This window comes from Dasypus novemcinctus, chromosome 13 (assembly GCF_030445035.2).
Source record: "Dasypus novemcinctus isolate mDasNov1 chromosome 13, mDasNov1.1.hap2, whole genome shotgun sequence".
Taxonomy (NCBI): Eukaryota; Metazoa; Chordata; class Mammalia; order Cingulata; family Dasypodidae; genus Dasypus; species Dasypus novemcinctus.
This window is the reverse complement of record NC_080685.1, coordinates 58,964,038-58,981,585: the sequence shown is the minus strand read 5'-3', so window position 1 is coordinate 58,981,585 and position 17,548 is coordinate 58,964,038. Positions and strand designations below refer to the sequence as shown.

General features: G+C 36.1%; 1 protein-coding gene across 3 annotated transcripts in view; it reads left to right on the top strand.

Moving 5' to 3' along the window:
- The window catches only part of LOC101443584 (sterol O-acyltransferase 1), a 115,416-nt gene that overhangs the window by 66,119 nt on the left and 31,749 nt on the right, over positions 1-17,548 (top strand). For 2 of the 3 annotated variants that reach the window (XM_071207588.1, XM_071207587.1), the window contains exons 4-12: positions 5,820-5,971; positions 7,174-7,233; positions 8,906-9,013; positions 10,243-10,525; positions 11,465-11,543; positions 11,965-12,103; positions 12,396-12,441; positions 13,172-13,301; positions 15,023-15,120. In XM_071207588.1, coding sequence (XP_071063689.1) covers positions 5,820-5,971; positions 7,174-7,233; positions 8,906-9,013; positions 10,243-10,525; positions 11,465-11,543; positions 11,965-12,103; positions 12,396-12,441; positions 13,172-13,301; positions 15,023-15,120 — 1,095 coding nt within the window. The remainder of the gene's footprint in view (positions 1-5,819; positions 5,972-7,173; positions 7,234-8,905; positions 9,014-10,242; positions 10,526-11,464; positions 11,544-11,964; positions 12,104-12,395; positions 12,442-13,171; positions 13,302-15,022; positions 15,121-17,548) is intronic. The other variant, XM_058274804.2, reaches the window with a different exon arrangement.

Genomic DNA, 17,548 nt, shown 5'->3' with positions numbered 1-17,548 from the left:
GGCCGTGTCTCCCATTTCTCTCCTCTGTGTCTGTTTTTGTTGTGTCATCTTGGTGCATCAGCTCTCTGCGTGGGCCAGCACTCCTGCATGGGCAGCACTCCTGCACAGGGCAACACTCCTGTGCGGGGCAGCACTCTGCATGGGCCAGCACTCTACATGGGCCAACTTGCTACACAGGCCAGCTTGCCTACACCAGGAGGCCCTGGATATCAAACCCTGGAACTCCCATATGGTAGACAGGAGCCCAATAGCTTGAGCCACATCCACTTCCCGCTAGGAGTCTTTTGATGACTAATTCAATCTTTTGTTTATGATTGGTGTGTTCAGGTCATCAGTTTCTTCTTTTATCAGTGTGGTTGCTTGTGTGTTTCTAGGAATTTGTCCATATCCTCTGAATTATCCATCTTGTTGGCATACAATTTTTCCAAGTATCCTCTTATGATATTCTTTATTTCTGTAGGATTAATGGTGAATCCCCTTCCTCATTTCTTATTTTCTGTGTTTATATCTTCCCTCTTTTTTTCTTTGTTAGTTTAGCTAAGTGTTTGTCAATTTTATTAATCTTCTCAAAGTTGCAGATTTTGCTTTTGTTTATTTTTTCTAGTCCTTCCCTATTTTCAATTTCACTTAGCTCTGCTGTAATCTTGGCTATTTTCTTCTTTCTGCTCCCTTAGGGTTAGTTTCCTATTCTTTATCTAATTACTCCAGGTATACAGTTAGGTCTTTGGTTTTAGCTTTTTCTTCTAATTTAATATCAGCATTTATGGCTATGAATTTCCCTCTCAGTGCAGCCTTTGCTTCATCCTGTAGGTTTTCATACATTGTCCTGTCATTTTCATTCATTTCAAGGTAATTACTGATTTCTTTTGCAATTTCCTCCTTGACCCACTGGTTTTCTAAGAGTGTGTTGTTTAACTTCCATAGCTTTGTGCCTATTCTGCTTCTCTGTCCCTTACTGAATTCCAGCTTCATTCCACTGTGGCCAGAGAAATTACTTTATGTAATTTCTGTCTTTCTGAGTTCATCGAGAGTTGTTCTGTGCCCTAGCATGAGATCTATCCTGGAGAATGAACAGTGTGTACCTGAGAAAACTGCATATCCCTCTGTTATTTGGGTGTAAAGTTCTGTATATATTTATTAAGTCCAGATCCTCTAAAGTATTATTCAAGGTGTTTCTTTATTGATCCTCTGTTGAGATATTCTTTCTAATGGTGATAATGGTGTATTAAAGTCCCCCACGAAAATTGTAGAGGCATCTATTTCTCCACTTAGATTTTCCAGTGTTTGTTTCATGTATTTTGGGGTGCCCCACTTAGGAGCATAAATGTGTATGATTGTTCTTGCTTCTTGATAGATTACCCATTTTATCAGGATATAGTAGCCTTTTTTGTTTCTTACAATAGATTTGCATTGAACGTCTATTTTGCCTGATATGAATATAGCTATTCCCACCCATTTTGGTTATTGTTTGCATATAAAATTGTTTTCCAACCATTCCCTTTCAGGCTCCTTCTGTCCATGGGTCTATGGTGAGTTTCTTGAAGATAGCATATAGAAGGGTCATATTTTGTTATCCTTTCTGCCTATCTCTGTCTCTTGATTCGAGAGTTTAATCCATTAACATTCAGTGTTATTACTGTCAAGGAATTACTTACATTAGCCATATTATTTTTAGGTTTATGTATGCCATATGTTGCCTTTATTTCTCTTTTTGTCTTTTTAGTTATTCTTACACTATCCTCCAACTGTTTCTCTCCAGTTTTTTTTCCATTCAACCTGAAGAACTCCCTTTAGCATTTCTTGAGGGCAGGTTTCTTATGGAGAAGCTCTCTTAATTTCTGTTTATCTGTGAATATTTTGAACTCTTTTATCATTTTGAAAGTCAACTTTGCTTCATAGAGAATTCTCTCCGGATGATTTTTCTTTTAGCACCTTACCTATGTCATACAATTGCCTTCTTGTCTTCATGGTTTCAGATGAGAAATCAGCACTTAATCTTATTTAGCTTCCCTTGTATTTGATGTATCTCTTTTCTCTTGGTGCTTTCAATATTCTTTCTTTGCCTTGAGCATTGGACAGTTTGACAAGTATATGTCCTGGGGTAGTCCTTTTAGGATTTATACTGTTTGAGGTATGCTGTGCTTCCTTGGCATGTACATTCATATTCCTCAATAGAGTTGGGAAATGTTCAGCGGTTATTTCCGCCAACATTCCTTCTGCTGCCTTTCCCTTCTCCTTTAGATCTGAGATCCCTATAATGCATGTTTGTGCATTTCATGTTGTCATTCAGGCCCCTAAGTACCTGCTGGATTTTTTATTCTATATTTTTTCAATCTTTCAACTATCTGTCTGATTTCAGATGTACTGTCTTCCACAACACTAATTCTTTCTTCTGCAAGTTCAAATCTGCTGTTAGGTGATTCCAGTGTATTTTTGATTTTTTGCCTTGTGCCATTCATCACCATCTGTTATCTTTTTATGTTGTTTACAATTTCTTCGGTATTTTCTTCCAGTGTCTTTTTAATATCCTTAATTTCTTCACTTCATTAAGTTGATTCGTGATATTTGTTTGGACATCTCTGATTAGTCATTCCATGTTCTGCATCTCCTCCTTTTTATTGGTTTGCTTATTAGACTGGGCCATCACTTCCTTTTTCTTAGTGTGACTTGTAATTTTTTGTTTGTGTCTAGGCAGCTGTTTGTCCTGATATGTTTATTCAGTTGGCTAGGTTCTCTTTCTACTCTAGGGTTTTATTTTGTTGTTATTGTTGTGTCTGTGGTAAGGTTTCACTTTGACATGTCAGTCCTCCTATTCTGTTTCTTGCTATTGTGTATGTTCACTTGAGAAAAAAGAAGAAGGACCAGATGAAAGGATAGAGATAAGAAAAGGTAAATAATAATAGCAGTAATAATAAAAAAGGTAGAGGTGAAATCATAGAAGGCATAGGAAAATAAATAATTAACACATATTAAAAATCATAAGACATGCAGAGGAGTAAGAATAAAAAATTGAAATAGAAAAATGATATGAGAAACAAAGTAGAAAAATATATAAAAAGAATTAAAATGATGGAATGATAAGAAAAGAGGAAAAGAAAAAAGAATGGAAAAGAAAAAATGTAGAAAAAAAGGATGGAAAACAGAAAAAAGAGAAATTCTTTAAAAATTGAAGACCAAAAAAATATTGAACGAAAGAAAAACATTGCGAAACAGAAGGTAGGAAAATGAAGGAAAGAAAAGAAATAACATAGGTAGAAAAAAATCAGTAAAAGAAAAAAAAACGCAGGAAACCAAGTATGGGGAAACACAAGAAAAAGAAACACAACAGCAGTAACTAAAAAATCAACCACTGAGGCAAAGCAGCCTTCCTTCTTAGGTCTCTAAGAACTTCTCAGATTGCTGCTGTTCATCAATCAGTCACTCAGCACCCTGCTCTCTGAAGGTAATGTACTGCGTACTGGGTTTTGACAAATAAAATAAGGGTGAAAAAAAGAGCAGATCCAAGAAAATCTAAAATAAAAGAAATGTCTATATGTTCCCTGTCATAACATATCAGCTAAATGCTGATAACCCAGTGAATTATTTCTCCTCTTATCTAAAAGACTGGGGAATTGAACCAGGGACCTCATATACACAAGGTGGGAATTTCTCCATTGAGCTAAATTGGCTCCTCAGGCTGATTAGGCTTCAGAGAACAATCTGCCACCTTTCCCGCAGAGCGTATAGACTAGAGGTTGCTAGAGTCCTGCTGATGAGTCCCCTGTCCTGCCTGTTCTCTAATCTAGTTCTTCTCTTTCACTGGGTGCCTGGGCATGACAGCCTGCCTGAACAGATACCCCTTCCCTCTCCCTGTTGGGTTGGGTTCCCTTCTCATAGTCAAAGTTTGGCTCAGCTGGCCAAACTCACTGCGAGGAAACCACTGTCCACCCTCTTTCAAACCCCTCTTCCTTCCAGGGAATGCCTCTTCCCAGTCCATTGGCAGCAGTGAGCCATGGGGCTCCACCAAGGCCACTTGCCCTGAGGGCAGGGTGTATGTGTCAGTTCCAGCCACAGGGGCAAGCAATTCACAGTTTTCCTTTGGCTTTTTTATCTTTCTAGTTTCATCCTAGATGACTCAGACCACCTTCCTGTTCTCTATATATCCAAGGCAGCTCCTTTAGATAGGTCCTTGCCTTCTCTCAGCTTATTTGTAAGAGGGTCAGACTCTGACGATCTACTTTGGTGCCATTTTCCCAGAAGTCTCCTTGAGTATAATAATGTTTTATTATGTTTTAATAATTTTTATTTTTAAAAAGATACTTAGATTATATAAATGATACACAGAATATATAGAGATTCCCATATGCCACATTCCCCATACCTCCCATATTTGCACACGTTGGCAACATCTTTCATTAGTGTGGAAAATTCTTTGCTATTGATAAACATACGTTGGAGCACTGCCACTAAACATGGATTATAGTTTACATTGGAGTTTACACTCACACTCAACTCTGTAGGTTAAGGTAGGATGTATAAGGGCCTGTATTGTCATTGAAATGTCTTTTAAGATGGTATCCGAGTCCCCAAAATGTCCCTGTATTGCACTTGTTTTTCCCTCTCCCTACCCGCAGAACCTTCAGTGGCCACTACCTCCATATCAATGATCTTTCTTCCATTGCTCGAATCACAATAAGCCTATAAGAGAAAACTATAGTATTCTGTAGTAGAATGCTAGTAAGTCTACTTTAGTCCATAGTTTGTTCCCCTATCTTGAGGACTTTGTGATGGTGTTGCCATCTCCACCTTTAATTGAGCGGGTTCTTCAATCCCATATGATGGCTGGGACTGTCTTGCTTGCAGTTGTAGACTTTCTGAGTTCCTTGGTATGTTATTTGTCCATCGTCTCCTCCTTGTTAGTTGTCCTGGCTGAGTCTAATGAACTGGAGAGAAGGTGTTGCAACTCTGTTGAGACTCAGGGCCCAGCTGACACATGGACAGCCCCAAGATTTAAGTCTCATTGATGTACACCTACCAACTCTGGTACTAATTTTAGGTACAAATAGACAGTCAGAAGAGCCATGTGTAGGGAAACCACAGCTGTGTCCAACTCTTATCACACTAGGAAGCATAAATTCCAAAGCAGGTCCCACTGGCAAAGGACCAAACTCCTTAGCTCTCTGCCCTGCCTTTAGTGTCTGGATATCTCCATAGCCCTCAGGAACCCCTCTACTTAGGGTAATAGATACTGTTTTTGTCAATGAGATCCTGCTATGACATGCATAAGCATTATTTCTGGAATGACCTCCCGACTCATTTTGAAGTCTCTTAGCCATATAACTCATTTGTCTTTTCCTTTTCCTCTTTATGGTCAAGGTCTTTTTTTTTTTTCGCCCAGTTGCATTGCTTCTTGGTACTTAAAAGCAATTCCTTGGTGCCAGGGAGGTTCATCCCTGGGAGTCATGTCCCACACTGGGGGGAAGGTAATGCATTTGTATTCTGGCTTTGGCTTAGAGAGAGGCCACATTTGAGCAAGCGGAAGTTTCCCAGTAGGTAACTCTTAGGTACCCTGCAACACTAGGAAAAGTTTCCATTTAAAAAGTCAGGAAGTGAGAGTACTCCAACTTCATTCTTATTTTTAAAGATATTTTTGGAAATTTGGGGGCCCCTTATCCTTTCAAATAATTTTGAATATTGACTTATCCATTTTTGCAGAATGGCTGTAGAAATTGGCTTTCTATTCATCCATCTGTTTATGAGAACCCATTAGAAAATTTTAATGATCCACAAGCATGTGTCAGTTCCTAATATTTTCCTTTATTTGTTTAAAAATTTGGTAGCAATTGAAGCCATTTTTTATGAAGGAAGTTGGCAGCCAATTTGATGAATTTGTGACCAATCTCATTGAAAAATCGGCATCATTAGACATTGGCAGGTGTGCGCTCACATCGTTTTCTGTTCTTGAAGACAAGAAAAACAAGTGTAGTCTTAAGTAAGTATGTGCATTATTTTCTTTTAATATCCTTGCTTGTACTGGGATATCCCTGTAGTGAGAGGGTAAACTCTGAAGCAAGAATGTCTGAAAGCATACCAATTTTTATTTTTTGTGTGTTGCTTGGGGCTAGTTATTGAAAAATTTGAAGGGTCAGTTTCTTCATTTCAAAATGTGGGTTATAACACAATATAAGATTGTTCTGAGTCATAATAATAACAAAGTCAACACTTATTGAGTGCTTACTATGAAAACTCTCAGATATGCTACATGGTTTAACTCATTTAGAATAAGCAAGAACCTATGAGGTAGGTACTTTGTCTGCAAATTACAGATTAGGAATCTGAACCACATAGCAGTTTAATGTTGTCCAAGTTCATACAACTAATATTTGAATGCAGTCTGGCTGTTGAGTCCATACTCTTAACCATTGTCTTTATACTGCCTCTCTATTGTACTCTCTACAATATTTGCAATAAAGTATACAGTGCGATTAGTATTTGTCATTCAGTCATCCAGAGTAGTTGAGGGAACTCTTTCAAAGCTAATATGAGCTTATTTGTCATTCTGTATTTTCTTCAGTTTTATGCCTCTTGCATTCTCTCTGCCAATCTCCTTGCAGAACAGTTTTCACCAGAAATACGTGACAAGTGTGCAAATGAGAGTTCTCACAGCACTGCAAAAAGCCCTATACGAAATGATTATGATAGATGTTAAAATGCAAGATTTCAGTATTTGGAGACAATATAAGGATAAGATTAGGAGAGAGGTGAGGATTTGAAAGTCCTTCCGCATTACCAAGGGTCTCATAAACATCAGTGGAGTTTTGGAGACAGACCAATAAAAGGAATATAAACTGGGATAAAGTATGGTTGTTGGCATGTCATAGGCTCAGGTAATGTTTAGGAGGAGGAAGAGTGGATGTCAATGTGTGATGCCAGGAATGCATCTCCATAGGGACTGGGAGCCACAAGAATTCTTTGCTCCTTCAGGTAAGTATGCCTAGCCCCTCTTCGCACCTAAATAGGTATGCATTGTTCAGGAGTAAATGAGGTAACTCATATAAGACCATCACACAATATCAGTCTCATAGTGAGGAGCAGTTAATTAAGGTTGGTAATCTTCTTTCTCTTGTCCATAGGCATTGATGTCTTCTAACTCTTGAAATACTTATATGTTGTTTTAATTTTTCCTCCACCCAGACATCTGAGGGCATCACCTGAAAAAGGAAAATGTTTTATTGTGAGACGATCTCTCTTAGAGTGAGTATTTTGAGTTGCTTCTGTTAATTTTTAGTTGGAATTAAAAACAAAACACTCCCTTGTTTAATAAAATTATTACACACTTTTGGGTGTTTAATGAGTTTGTTTTGGATACACTTGAATCTTTAATTTTGATATTTTCTGCACATTTCGTGTCTCTTGTTCCTTCTTTCTCATCTTCGGGTTCTGTATCTAGTTTCGAAGGAGGGATTAAGGGTGAGAATGATTATCTGCCTCTGATAAATTTCTTGAAGCTGTGTTTCAGAGAACTGGTTTCCCACAAACTAGGACAAAAGATTTTCAATGAGGTAAACCACATTGAGAGAGTTTTTGGAGTTGCTCTCTTTTTGATATACATTTTTTTTCTGTCTCTTCTTAACTGGCCAGTTTAGAGACTTGCTGGTTTTCTCAGAGATACTTACTTAAGAACTTTAATTTATTTAAATTAATTGTGAACACCTCATTTGTGAACTGAAAATTAAATGTATACTTTAATGAATATTTCTTGTTATTGTCTCTGAACAGATCATTTATTTATTCATTCATGTATTCATTAGAATACTGCTGAAATTTTACCTGCTTTAGTGTTAAATTTTCACCTGCAAAATGTACTTTCTATTAGCCAAATTGACATGTACTAATTAACCTTGACGAAAAGGTCAAAGTTTTCTAAATATAAAATGTAAAGTTCCATTCCATTTTTTCCTCACACTATTGTTTGAAGAGATTTATCTTTTAAAAATTCTGCCTGGAAACAAATAAGGTTTTTGACATAAAAGGGAAAATAAAACAATTATTTTCAGTGTTATAATTAAGATTTAAATGACAGAATTGTACTATATGATTAAAACAAAAAATTAAAATATACTTGAAATTTTTAAAGCAAGGAACTAGAACACATTTTCTGTAGGTCAATTGGTTATTTATTAGAATTTAAAGAGCCCTAATCCAGAGATTTAATCATTTTTTAGATTCCCTGAAAAATTATTTAGAAGGTTGATGTATATATCATTATAAAAACAGATTAAGAAACATTTTTCAGTCAGATTCATAAGGTATTTAGGAAAAGTCACCTAGAACATAAAATCATTGTTATGTTCTGAAAGAACAATAACCTACTCTTAAACAAATAAAAAGATCAATAAGGATAGAGATGGTAAAACCATTTGTAAACAGTTAAGTGTTATAGAAATGTAGGGTCGTAGTTGGCTGTCACCATCAACAGTATAAAATTCATACATGTTAATCTTCACATCTTGAAGACTGATTGTACTAGTTGATAGTACTGGTTGAATTAAATGTAGGGAGTAGAATGTGAGGATAGGATTAAAAAAGAATCTCTGTAGCATTTGGAATGATTTGTTTCCTTTTTTCAGGGAATGTCCTTTTTGCTTACCTAGAAAACTCATTAGGTTTTCAAATTTGCACATCATTTGTTGATATCAGAGTTTTGTATCACTATTGTGTTCTAGGAGCCTCTTCCATTAATTTTTTACTTTGATCGTGTCATTCATGTCCCTACACTTGAGGTTTAATGTGTAAGGTTGTGTGATTACTGTTTTTTGAGACTTTTTGCAGATTAATGAGCATCTTCTGAAATGCTTTAAATAAACCTTATTAACCTTTCTTTGTTAAATATAAATCATTAATTTTGTTTGACCTATGTTTACAGTGACCTGTTAGAGGTGGACCACATCAGAACAGTGTATCACATGTTTACTGCCCTGCTCATTCTCTTTAGCCTCAGCACACTGCTCATAAATTACATTGATGAAGGAAGGTAAGACAACACAAAGGATGTTTGGCTAGTTGATGCCTGAGATGTTGGGAGTTTTCACTAAAGTTTCATTTTGATAAAGGGTAATTTGGTTAAATTTGATCCAGAAAATACCAGAACAGCTGATTGATGGCAATAGTCACTTCTCAAAAGTTTCACCAAAAACAAAATTAGAAGTTTCTTTAAGTTTAGTTTTCATATGGTAAATTTTAGTCAACCCTATCAATTTTCCCATGTGGGAGAATTTTGTATACAGTATATCAATTTTCTACTATGGATACATGTAAGATTAAGTTAGTAAAGATATGTAGCTTATTGGAAATTAAGTTTTGAAAATTTGACTAATTCTTTTTAGCATAAAATAAAATTGTAACCATTAAAACACACAGTGGGAAGTAGATATGGCTCAAGTGATAGGGTTTCCGCCTACCATATGGGAGGATCTGGGTTTGATCCCTGGGGCTAGTGAAGAAGAAGAAAGAGTGTCCTGCATGGCTAGCCAGTGCCCACATGGTAAGTCGAGTTCCCACACGAGTGCCAGCATGGCAAGCTGAGTGCCCGCCTGGTGAGCTGAGTGCTTCTGTGAATGCCCACAAGGTGAACCAAGTGGCCTCGTGATGAGCTGAGTGCCTGTGTGGTGAGCCACTGCCCATGCAAGTGAGTCACACAGCAAGATGATGATGCAACAAAAGAGAGATGAAGGGGTGAGTCCAGGTGAATCACAGAAGAAACCAGGAACTGAGGTGGCACAGATGACAAGGAACCTCTCTTCACATCAGAGGTCCCCAGGACCCAATCCCAGTGAATCCTAGAGGAAAAAAATGAGAAGAGAAGACCAAAAGAGAAATAGATACAGAAGATCACTCATCAAATGGACACATGTGATGGACACAAAAACAGTCAGGAGACAGGTAGGGAAGGGGAAAATAAATCTTTTAAAAAAACACATACTAAGAGTTTTAAACATTTTATTCATTTGAAAATCAACTCTGGGAAGTTCAAAGTCTTTGATCAAATAATCTTAGGGATTTTAGGAAAACAGGTTGTGGAGAAAAAATGTGACATATAATTGTAGATCTTGGAGTTAGAAGGGGGAGTCTATTTAGTAGAACCATTGTATCCATAAGTTCCATGTATTAATATTATAATGTTTCATAATGATGAAAGTTTTAGAGTGCAATATGTATCAAAAATTGACACCTATGTTCTTTCTCTCTGCATTTTCTCCCCAGGTTGGTGCTTGAGTTCGGTCTCTTGTCTTATGCTTTTGGCAAACTTCCTGTTGTTGTTTGCACCTGGTGGGCTATGTTCTTGTCCACACTTTCAGTTCCCTATTTCCTCTTTCAACATTGGGCCAGGGGATACAGGAAGAGTTCTCATCCAACAATGTATTCTGTCTTCCATGCCTCACTTTTCCTATTCTTCCAGATTGGAATTTTATGTTTTGGGCCACTTTATATTATATTTGCATATACACTGCCACCAGCTTCCCGGTTCATTGTTATATTTGAACAGGTAAGTTTTTGAGTTTTGTCCAAAGCAATGCTGTGCTTGGTTAAATAATAAAAATAATACAAACATTCTGGTAATATTAGCTATATTAACTTGGATAAATTACATTTTCAAGTTCTTTATGCCATTATCTATAAAATTACACCATCAAAACTATATCTGTTCATCTCTTAAATTTTATTCACTGTCAGTATTCTCTGAATCATTGCTAATTGAAATAAATTATATTGAACCCTTCTGGGTAAATTAAAATGTTTTTCTTGAAGAATTTTTATAAAATCATCTAAGTTATAGAATTATTTTTAAAATTAAAAACTCGAATTTTGAAGTATCAGATTCTTGTCATAAAACTATTCCCATCTAAATAAATGATTTATTTCAATTTGATTTTATATACTTCATATCTTTCTGATTTATATTGGTTGTCTTGATGTAATCACAGTTTAGAAAGCATGTCTCTTTTAAAAAAATAAACTTTTTTAATGCTTATATATGTAAATAATAGATGAAAAATGAATAGCAGTTTCATTTTTTTTACATCAAATAATGAACATTTTTTACATCTTTTTTTTTTTACATCAAATAATGAACACATTTGATATAAAAGTACAGAGAAATGTTCGTATTATTGGTTTTATGTTTTATGTTTGCCTAAGGGAAAAGACCCTTTCAGGAGACTTTCTATTAAGAGGTGTTTAATTTCTTAATTTCATTACATTATAATAGGTGTGCTGTTAGAAGCACCATAATTTTAGGATATCAACATATCCTTCTATACAGTTAGTTTTTTGGTTTGCTTTATCCTCTAAGAATAAACTTGGATTGGTGTATGCAAAATTGAGTTGTTCTTTTCTGTGGGTGCAATCTAGTGCTGTTCCAGGTCGCTTATAGGAGATTAAACAATGATAAAATATTCATGTTAATTTTTTCCCTCTTTTGTAGCTTCGTTTCATAATGAAGGCCCATTCATTTATCAGAGAGAATGTCCCTCGGGTACTAGATTCAATTAAGGAGAAATCAAGTACGTAATACTATTAGGTCAAAGGATAGGATATTTTAATATTTGGATTTTACTGGGTTGGCACATTATGTTCTGTAGAGCGTGTTTGATTTTAAGTGTATAGGATCCATATTGGTTTGGAAGACTGTGTCATTGTTTCTTGATTATTCCTCTTTCTTAAAAATTGATCATTTGAGTCTTTTGCAACTTTGTGTTACCTTCACCCTCTTTACATCCATGTGTGTTTATTCTTTGGGAAGTGCTGCTTCACACTCTAGAAGTTATCTAGTCAGAGAAATAACTTAGTTTAGAAGGTCTGGCAATATTCAATCAATACAAAAGTAAGAGGAAACGGAGGAAGTTATTTCAGGAGATCAGGACAAATCAACATGAGCAAAGGGAAAGTCTCATTGTTCCCTTTTCTGTACTTCTTTTTTTTAAGGTTTGCTAGAAGAAATCAAAGAGCTCCAGACTGATAAACAGAGCTTTCCTTTTTCAGGCACTGTTCCAATACCCACAGTCAACCAGTACTTGTACTTCTTGTTTGCTCCAACACTCATCTACCGCGACAGCTACCCCAGGTAACAGGCACTCCGAAGTGGAACTAGGATGAGCTCCAGAAGAGTGGCATGAATGAGGTTGGGGAAGTAGGCAAGGGCCAGCTCAGAATGAGTTTTAATTTTCTCTCTGGGATGGGAAGCCCTAGATGGTGATTATAGCAATCTGATTGGACACAGTAGTTCTTGACAGAATTGTATATGTACTTCATATGTTCATAAATCATGTTCTTTGTGGGAAATATTAATTGTGAGGGTATTTGATGTTCAGTTACTTACTTTATTTAGAAAATATATTTTGTTTCTTCCTTTTTAGGACTCCCACTGTAAGATGGAGTTATGTTGCTACACAGTTTGCACAGGTACCTGTTTTTTTTAAAAACTTTCTAATGCCTAAGGTGTGTTGACTGGTGGGAGATGGGAGACTCCTATTTACATATTATAATAACAATTTAATCCATTTAAAGTATTAGTAAATTTGTGTCTACTGTGAGTTCTAGAACTCTTTTTGTTGAGATTCTTTTGAGCTATTTCCTGTACTGTAAATGCTGTTTTTCTTAACATAAAAAGTAAACTTTTTCAAATAAAAAAGTATTATTTTATTTAAAGTAATTTCAATTAGTGCCTACAGTAAGCATCTACAGTTATCCCCTGATCTGCTGCTACTTCCCCATCCCATTTCTTTATGGTTTATGTTGAGTTAGAGGTGTGACCTGGTCTCCCTTTATCTACTCTGATTACCAGAATCTTGAATACCAGAAGATCCCAATTTAAATCCTTGTCTAAATCAAATACCTGTTATGAAATGATATTTTGTTTTCAGATTCATGTAACAGAAAAAACAGGTTCTAAAAGACTCTAATTTAAAAAGAATATGTCATTGGTAAAGGACTGGAAAAGGGTATGGTAGAAACTAGGCTTGAGTAATACTTCTGAAGGCATACGGTTTGTCAACCTTAATGAAAATTTGTAAATGGAATGTATATGTATGTTGGTTCAAGTGTAACGATTACTTTTTTGGAATTTAAAATCATCTTTCATATTTCCTCACCAATCCATCATTATTATAACCATCTCTTTGTTACATTCCAGTGTTTTGCTTGCATTTTTTATGTATACTACATCCTTGAAAGGCTCTGTATACCTTTGTTTGGGAACATCAAACAGGAGCCCTTCAGTGCTCGTGTTCTGGTCCTGTGCTTTTTTAATTCCATCTTGCCAGGTAACGTGGGTACTGGTAACTTCGGTCATTCATACGTTCATAAGGAAAACAAAAAGCTACTGGTTATGATTGCCTTTGGTTTACTTCTTTTCCCCCAAAAACACATCTAAACATCTATATCCACCTTGTCGTCTTTTCCTTCCATATTTAAAATGAGGTGTCATTCTCGTCTCAGACAAATCCTTCCATTTGTCCTTTGTCTTTTGCTCAAGTTTTGCTTTCTCTCAACTGTGGACAGTTCCTATTTATGCCTGCTCTTCCTATTCATTATTTAATTCATGGTAACCTTGTTCCTTAACCCACCAGACCACTGAAATGGCTTTTGTTAAGATCATTAATGAAGTCCTGATTCTAAATGCAGCAGATGGTTTTGCCCTTATTCTGTTTGACCTCCATGAAGGATTGAATGCTGTTAACCAATTACTTGCCTTTTGAAATCTTTCTTGCCACTATTTATTATTCTCTTCCTGTCTTGTTGACTATACCTCAGTCTTCTAATTTCATTCATTCCAATTATTTCTTTCTAGAGATATATGAGTCCCTGATGAGTGCCAGGTATTGAGGATATAGCAGTGAGTAAGACAGATAGTCTTTACCTCCAGGAACTTGTAGTTTAATTATAATTACTGTTTCCTACATTTACTCTTTTTCTTTTCTCTACCCATTAGCTGTTGGTAATGTTTTCTGCCATTGTCTTCCTTCTTCCTTTCCCTCTCATTTTCCTTTTCCTTTTTTCCTTTTCCTCCAGGTGATTCCCTGACTGTCCCCCAAGCCTTATTCCAGTAAACTCTATATGTGACTAAAATAGGATATGTGTTATATATTTGTGTATCCTCCCCTCTAGGCTGCAAATCTTTGAGAGCAGGAGTTGAGTTAATGTCCCTTCAATATGTCTGGCACCAAGTAGATGCTCTATAAATATTTTTTGAATAAACGAATGAAAGAGGTGGACATATAAATGTATATTTTACAATATATTATAGTATATACTATATAGTAGAATAAACAAAATCCTGAGGGACTTTTTTCATATTAAAGATAACACTTAACCAGATATTAAAAAATAGATAGGTATTTGCCCAAGAAATAATAGAAATAGAAAGGTACTTCCAGGTAATGAGATGTATGCAAAGGCATGGAGTATTTTGGAATGACAAAAGTATAGTTACATTTGATGTTTCAAAATTGGGGGTACATTTGTTAGAGATAAGTTTAGGCCAGATTTTGCTGGTCTTGCCCCTATTGACATGTAGAGCTGGGTCATTTTTTATTTTGGACAGCTGGCCTGCGCATTGTAGGGTATTTAGCAGCATCCTGACCTCTACCTAGTAGGTGCCAGTGGGGCCTCCCCAATTTCCCTATTAATGACAACCAAAAATGACTCCAGAATTGCATCCCCGGAGGGACAAAAATCTCCCACATTTGAAACACATTTGAAAACAATTGGTTTAGAGGGATGTTTGTTAATGGGTCTTGGGCACCAAGTTAAGTCATACATCTAAGGATTTATATTAAAAACAGTCTGTCACCTCTAAAACCAATGTGGAAATTATTGCTTCATAAAATTAAAGTAATTAACTTAACAGAAAAGCACCACAATAGATAAGCAGAACAATACCTTTATTTTGCAAAATAATTCCAGCTAATGAATGAAGACATAAAAACTGCTTGTTATGTGAGCTGCTGGTAAAGACTCTTAATACTCTTACTCTTCTTTTTAGGTACGCTGATTGCTTTCAATATTTTCTTTGGCTTCTTTCACAGCTGGTTCAATGCCTTTGCTGAGATGTTACGCTTTGGTGACAGGATGTTTTATAAGGTAATAATATACTTGGACTGATCTCTACTTTTAATTTAATTTATTTCTTCATTGCAGAGTATTTGAGTGCAGTTGATTAAATAACATTACCAGCTTTTTAACATAAAGTTGTGAAGTAATTTTCATTCCACAGGTTTTACCAATTATAGGTTTGAAAATCGGAAAAACATATAACTAGCATAGCATCACCTTTTCTCCTGCCTATAATAGCTGTTCCCCTAATACAACTAATGTTTTCTGCTGCATCCTGTGAGGATATATTGGTGATTAAGATAGGAAAACACTTGTTCACAGGGCATTATGAGGCTTCTTTGTTCATTTCTTTAAATTGGCTGTGTTTACATAGGCACTCAAACAGTTCCAGAGGGAAGAAACTTTTCCCTCTTTTATATTGAAAATCATGAATTCTGCTGAAAATGGTATTCTTATCCTGGAATTAAACTCTAGACAGAATCCAGGGTGGTTCATAGTCTTCTTTAATACTATCTCAAACCCTGTATATTGTTTTGTTTGTTCTTATCTCACTGCAAACCTACCACCTCTTTCTCAAAGAAACAGTGTGAGTTGTGGATTTCAGATGTCTGATTTTATTGTTCTGAACTTAAAACTGGGAGAAAGTAGAGGCATACTTTGGAGATATTGTCGGTTCAGTTATAGACTATCACAATAAAATGAATATCCCAATTAAGTGAGTCACACGAATTTTTTGGTTTCCCAGCACATATAAAAGTTATATTTTACTGTAGCATATTAAATGTTCAATAGCCTTATATCTAGAAAAACAATGTACATACCCTACTTTAAAAAACTTTATTGCTTTAAAGTGCTAAACCATCATCTTCAGCAAGTCATACTCCTTTTGCTGATGAATGGTCTTGCCTCGATGTTGATGTCTGCTGACTGGACAGTGTGATGTTGGTGGCAATTTCTTAAAATAAGACAACCATGAAGTTGGACACATTGATCGACTCTTCCTTTATGCAGATTTTGTTGCTGTTTGATAGCATTTTACCCACAGTAGAACTTATTTCAGAATCAGAGTCAATCCTTTCAAACCCTGCTGCTGCTTTATCAACTAAGTTGATATATTATTCTAAATCCTTTGTTGTCCTTTCAAAAATGTTTACAACATCTTTCTTCCATCCAAGAAACCTCTTTCTTTGCTCATTCATTAGAAGTACTTCCTCATCTGTTAGTTTCATCATGAGATTGCAGTAATTCAGTCACATCTTTAGGCTCCACTTCTAATTCTACTTCTCTTGCTATATCCACAACATTTGCAGTTACTTCCTGCACTGAAGAATTGAACCCCTCAAAGTCATCCATGAGGGTTGGAATCACTTTCTTCCAAACTCCTGTTAATGTTGATATTTTGACCTCCTCCCATTTATCATGATGTTCTTAATGGCATTTAGAATGGGGAATCCTTTCCAGAAGGTTCTCAATTGACGTTGCCCAAATCTATCAGAGTAATCATTATCTATGTCAGGTATTGCCTTAAAACATGCATTTCTTAAATACTAAGACTACAAAGTCGAAATTACTCCCTGATCCATGGCCTGCAGATTGGATATTGTGCTGGTAGAAATGAAAACAACATTAATCATATTCTGTATCTCCTTCAGAGCACTTGTGCAACCAGGTGAATTGTCAAATGAGCAGTATTTTATATATATATATTTATATATATATATATATATATATATATATTTATATATATATATTTTTTTTTTTTTAAGATTTATCTCCCCCCCTGCTTGCTGCTTGTGCTCACTATCTGCTCTCTCTGTACATTCGCTGTGCATTCTTCTGTGTCTGCCAGTCTTCTTGTCTACTCTTTAGGAGGCACCAGGAACTGATGCTGGGATTTTCCACCATGGGAGAGAGGCATGCAATTGCTGAGTTACCTCAGCTCCCTGGTTTGTTGCATCGGTCGTCGTCTTTTTCTCTATGTCTCTTTTTGTTGCATCATCTTGTTGAGTCACCTCTCTGCGCTGGCCAGGTCTCTGCATGGGCTAGCTTGCCTTCACCAGGAGGCCCCGGGAACTGAACCTGGGACCTCCCATATGGTAGATTCAAGCCCAATCAATTGAGCCACATCCACTTCTGAGCAGTAATATTTTCAAGGGAATATTTATTTCCGCAGCAGTAGGTCTCAACAGTGTGCTTAAAATATTCAGTAAACCATGTTGGAAACAAATATGCTGTCATCCAGGCTTTGTTATTCCATTTATAAAGCACGGGCAGAGTACATTTAGCATTTGCAAGGGCCCTAAGATTTTTGGAATGGTAAATGAGCACTGGCTTCAACTTAGAGTCAACAGGTACATTAGCCCCTAACAAGAGAGTCAGTTTGTCCTTTATAGCTTTGAAACCAGACATTAACTTTTCCTCTCTAGCTATGAAAATCCTAGATGGTAATTCACAA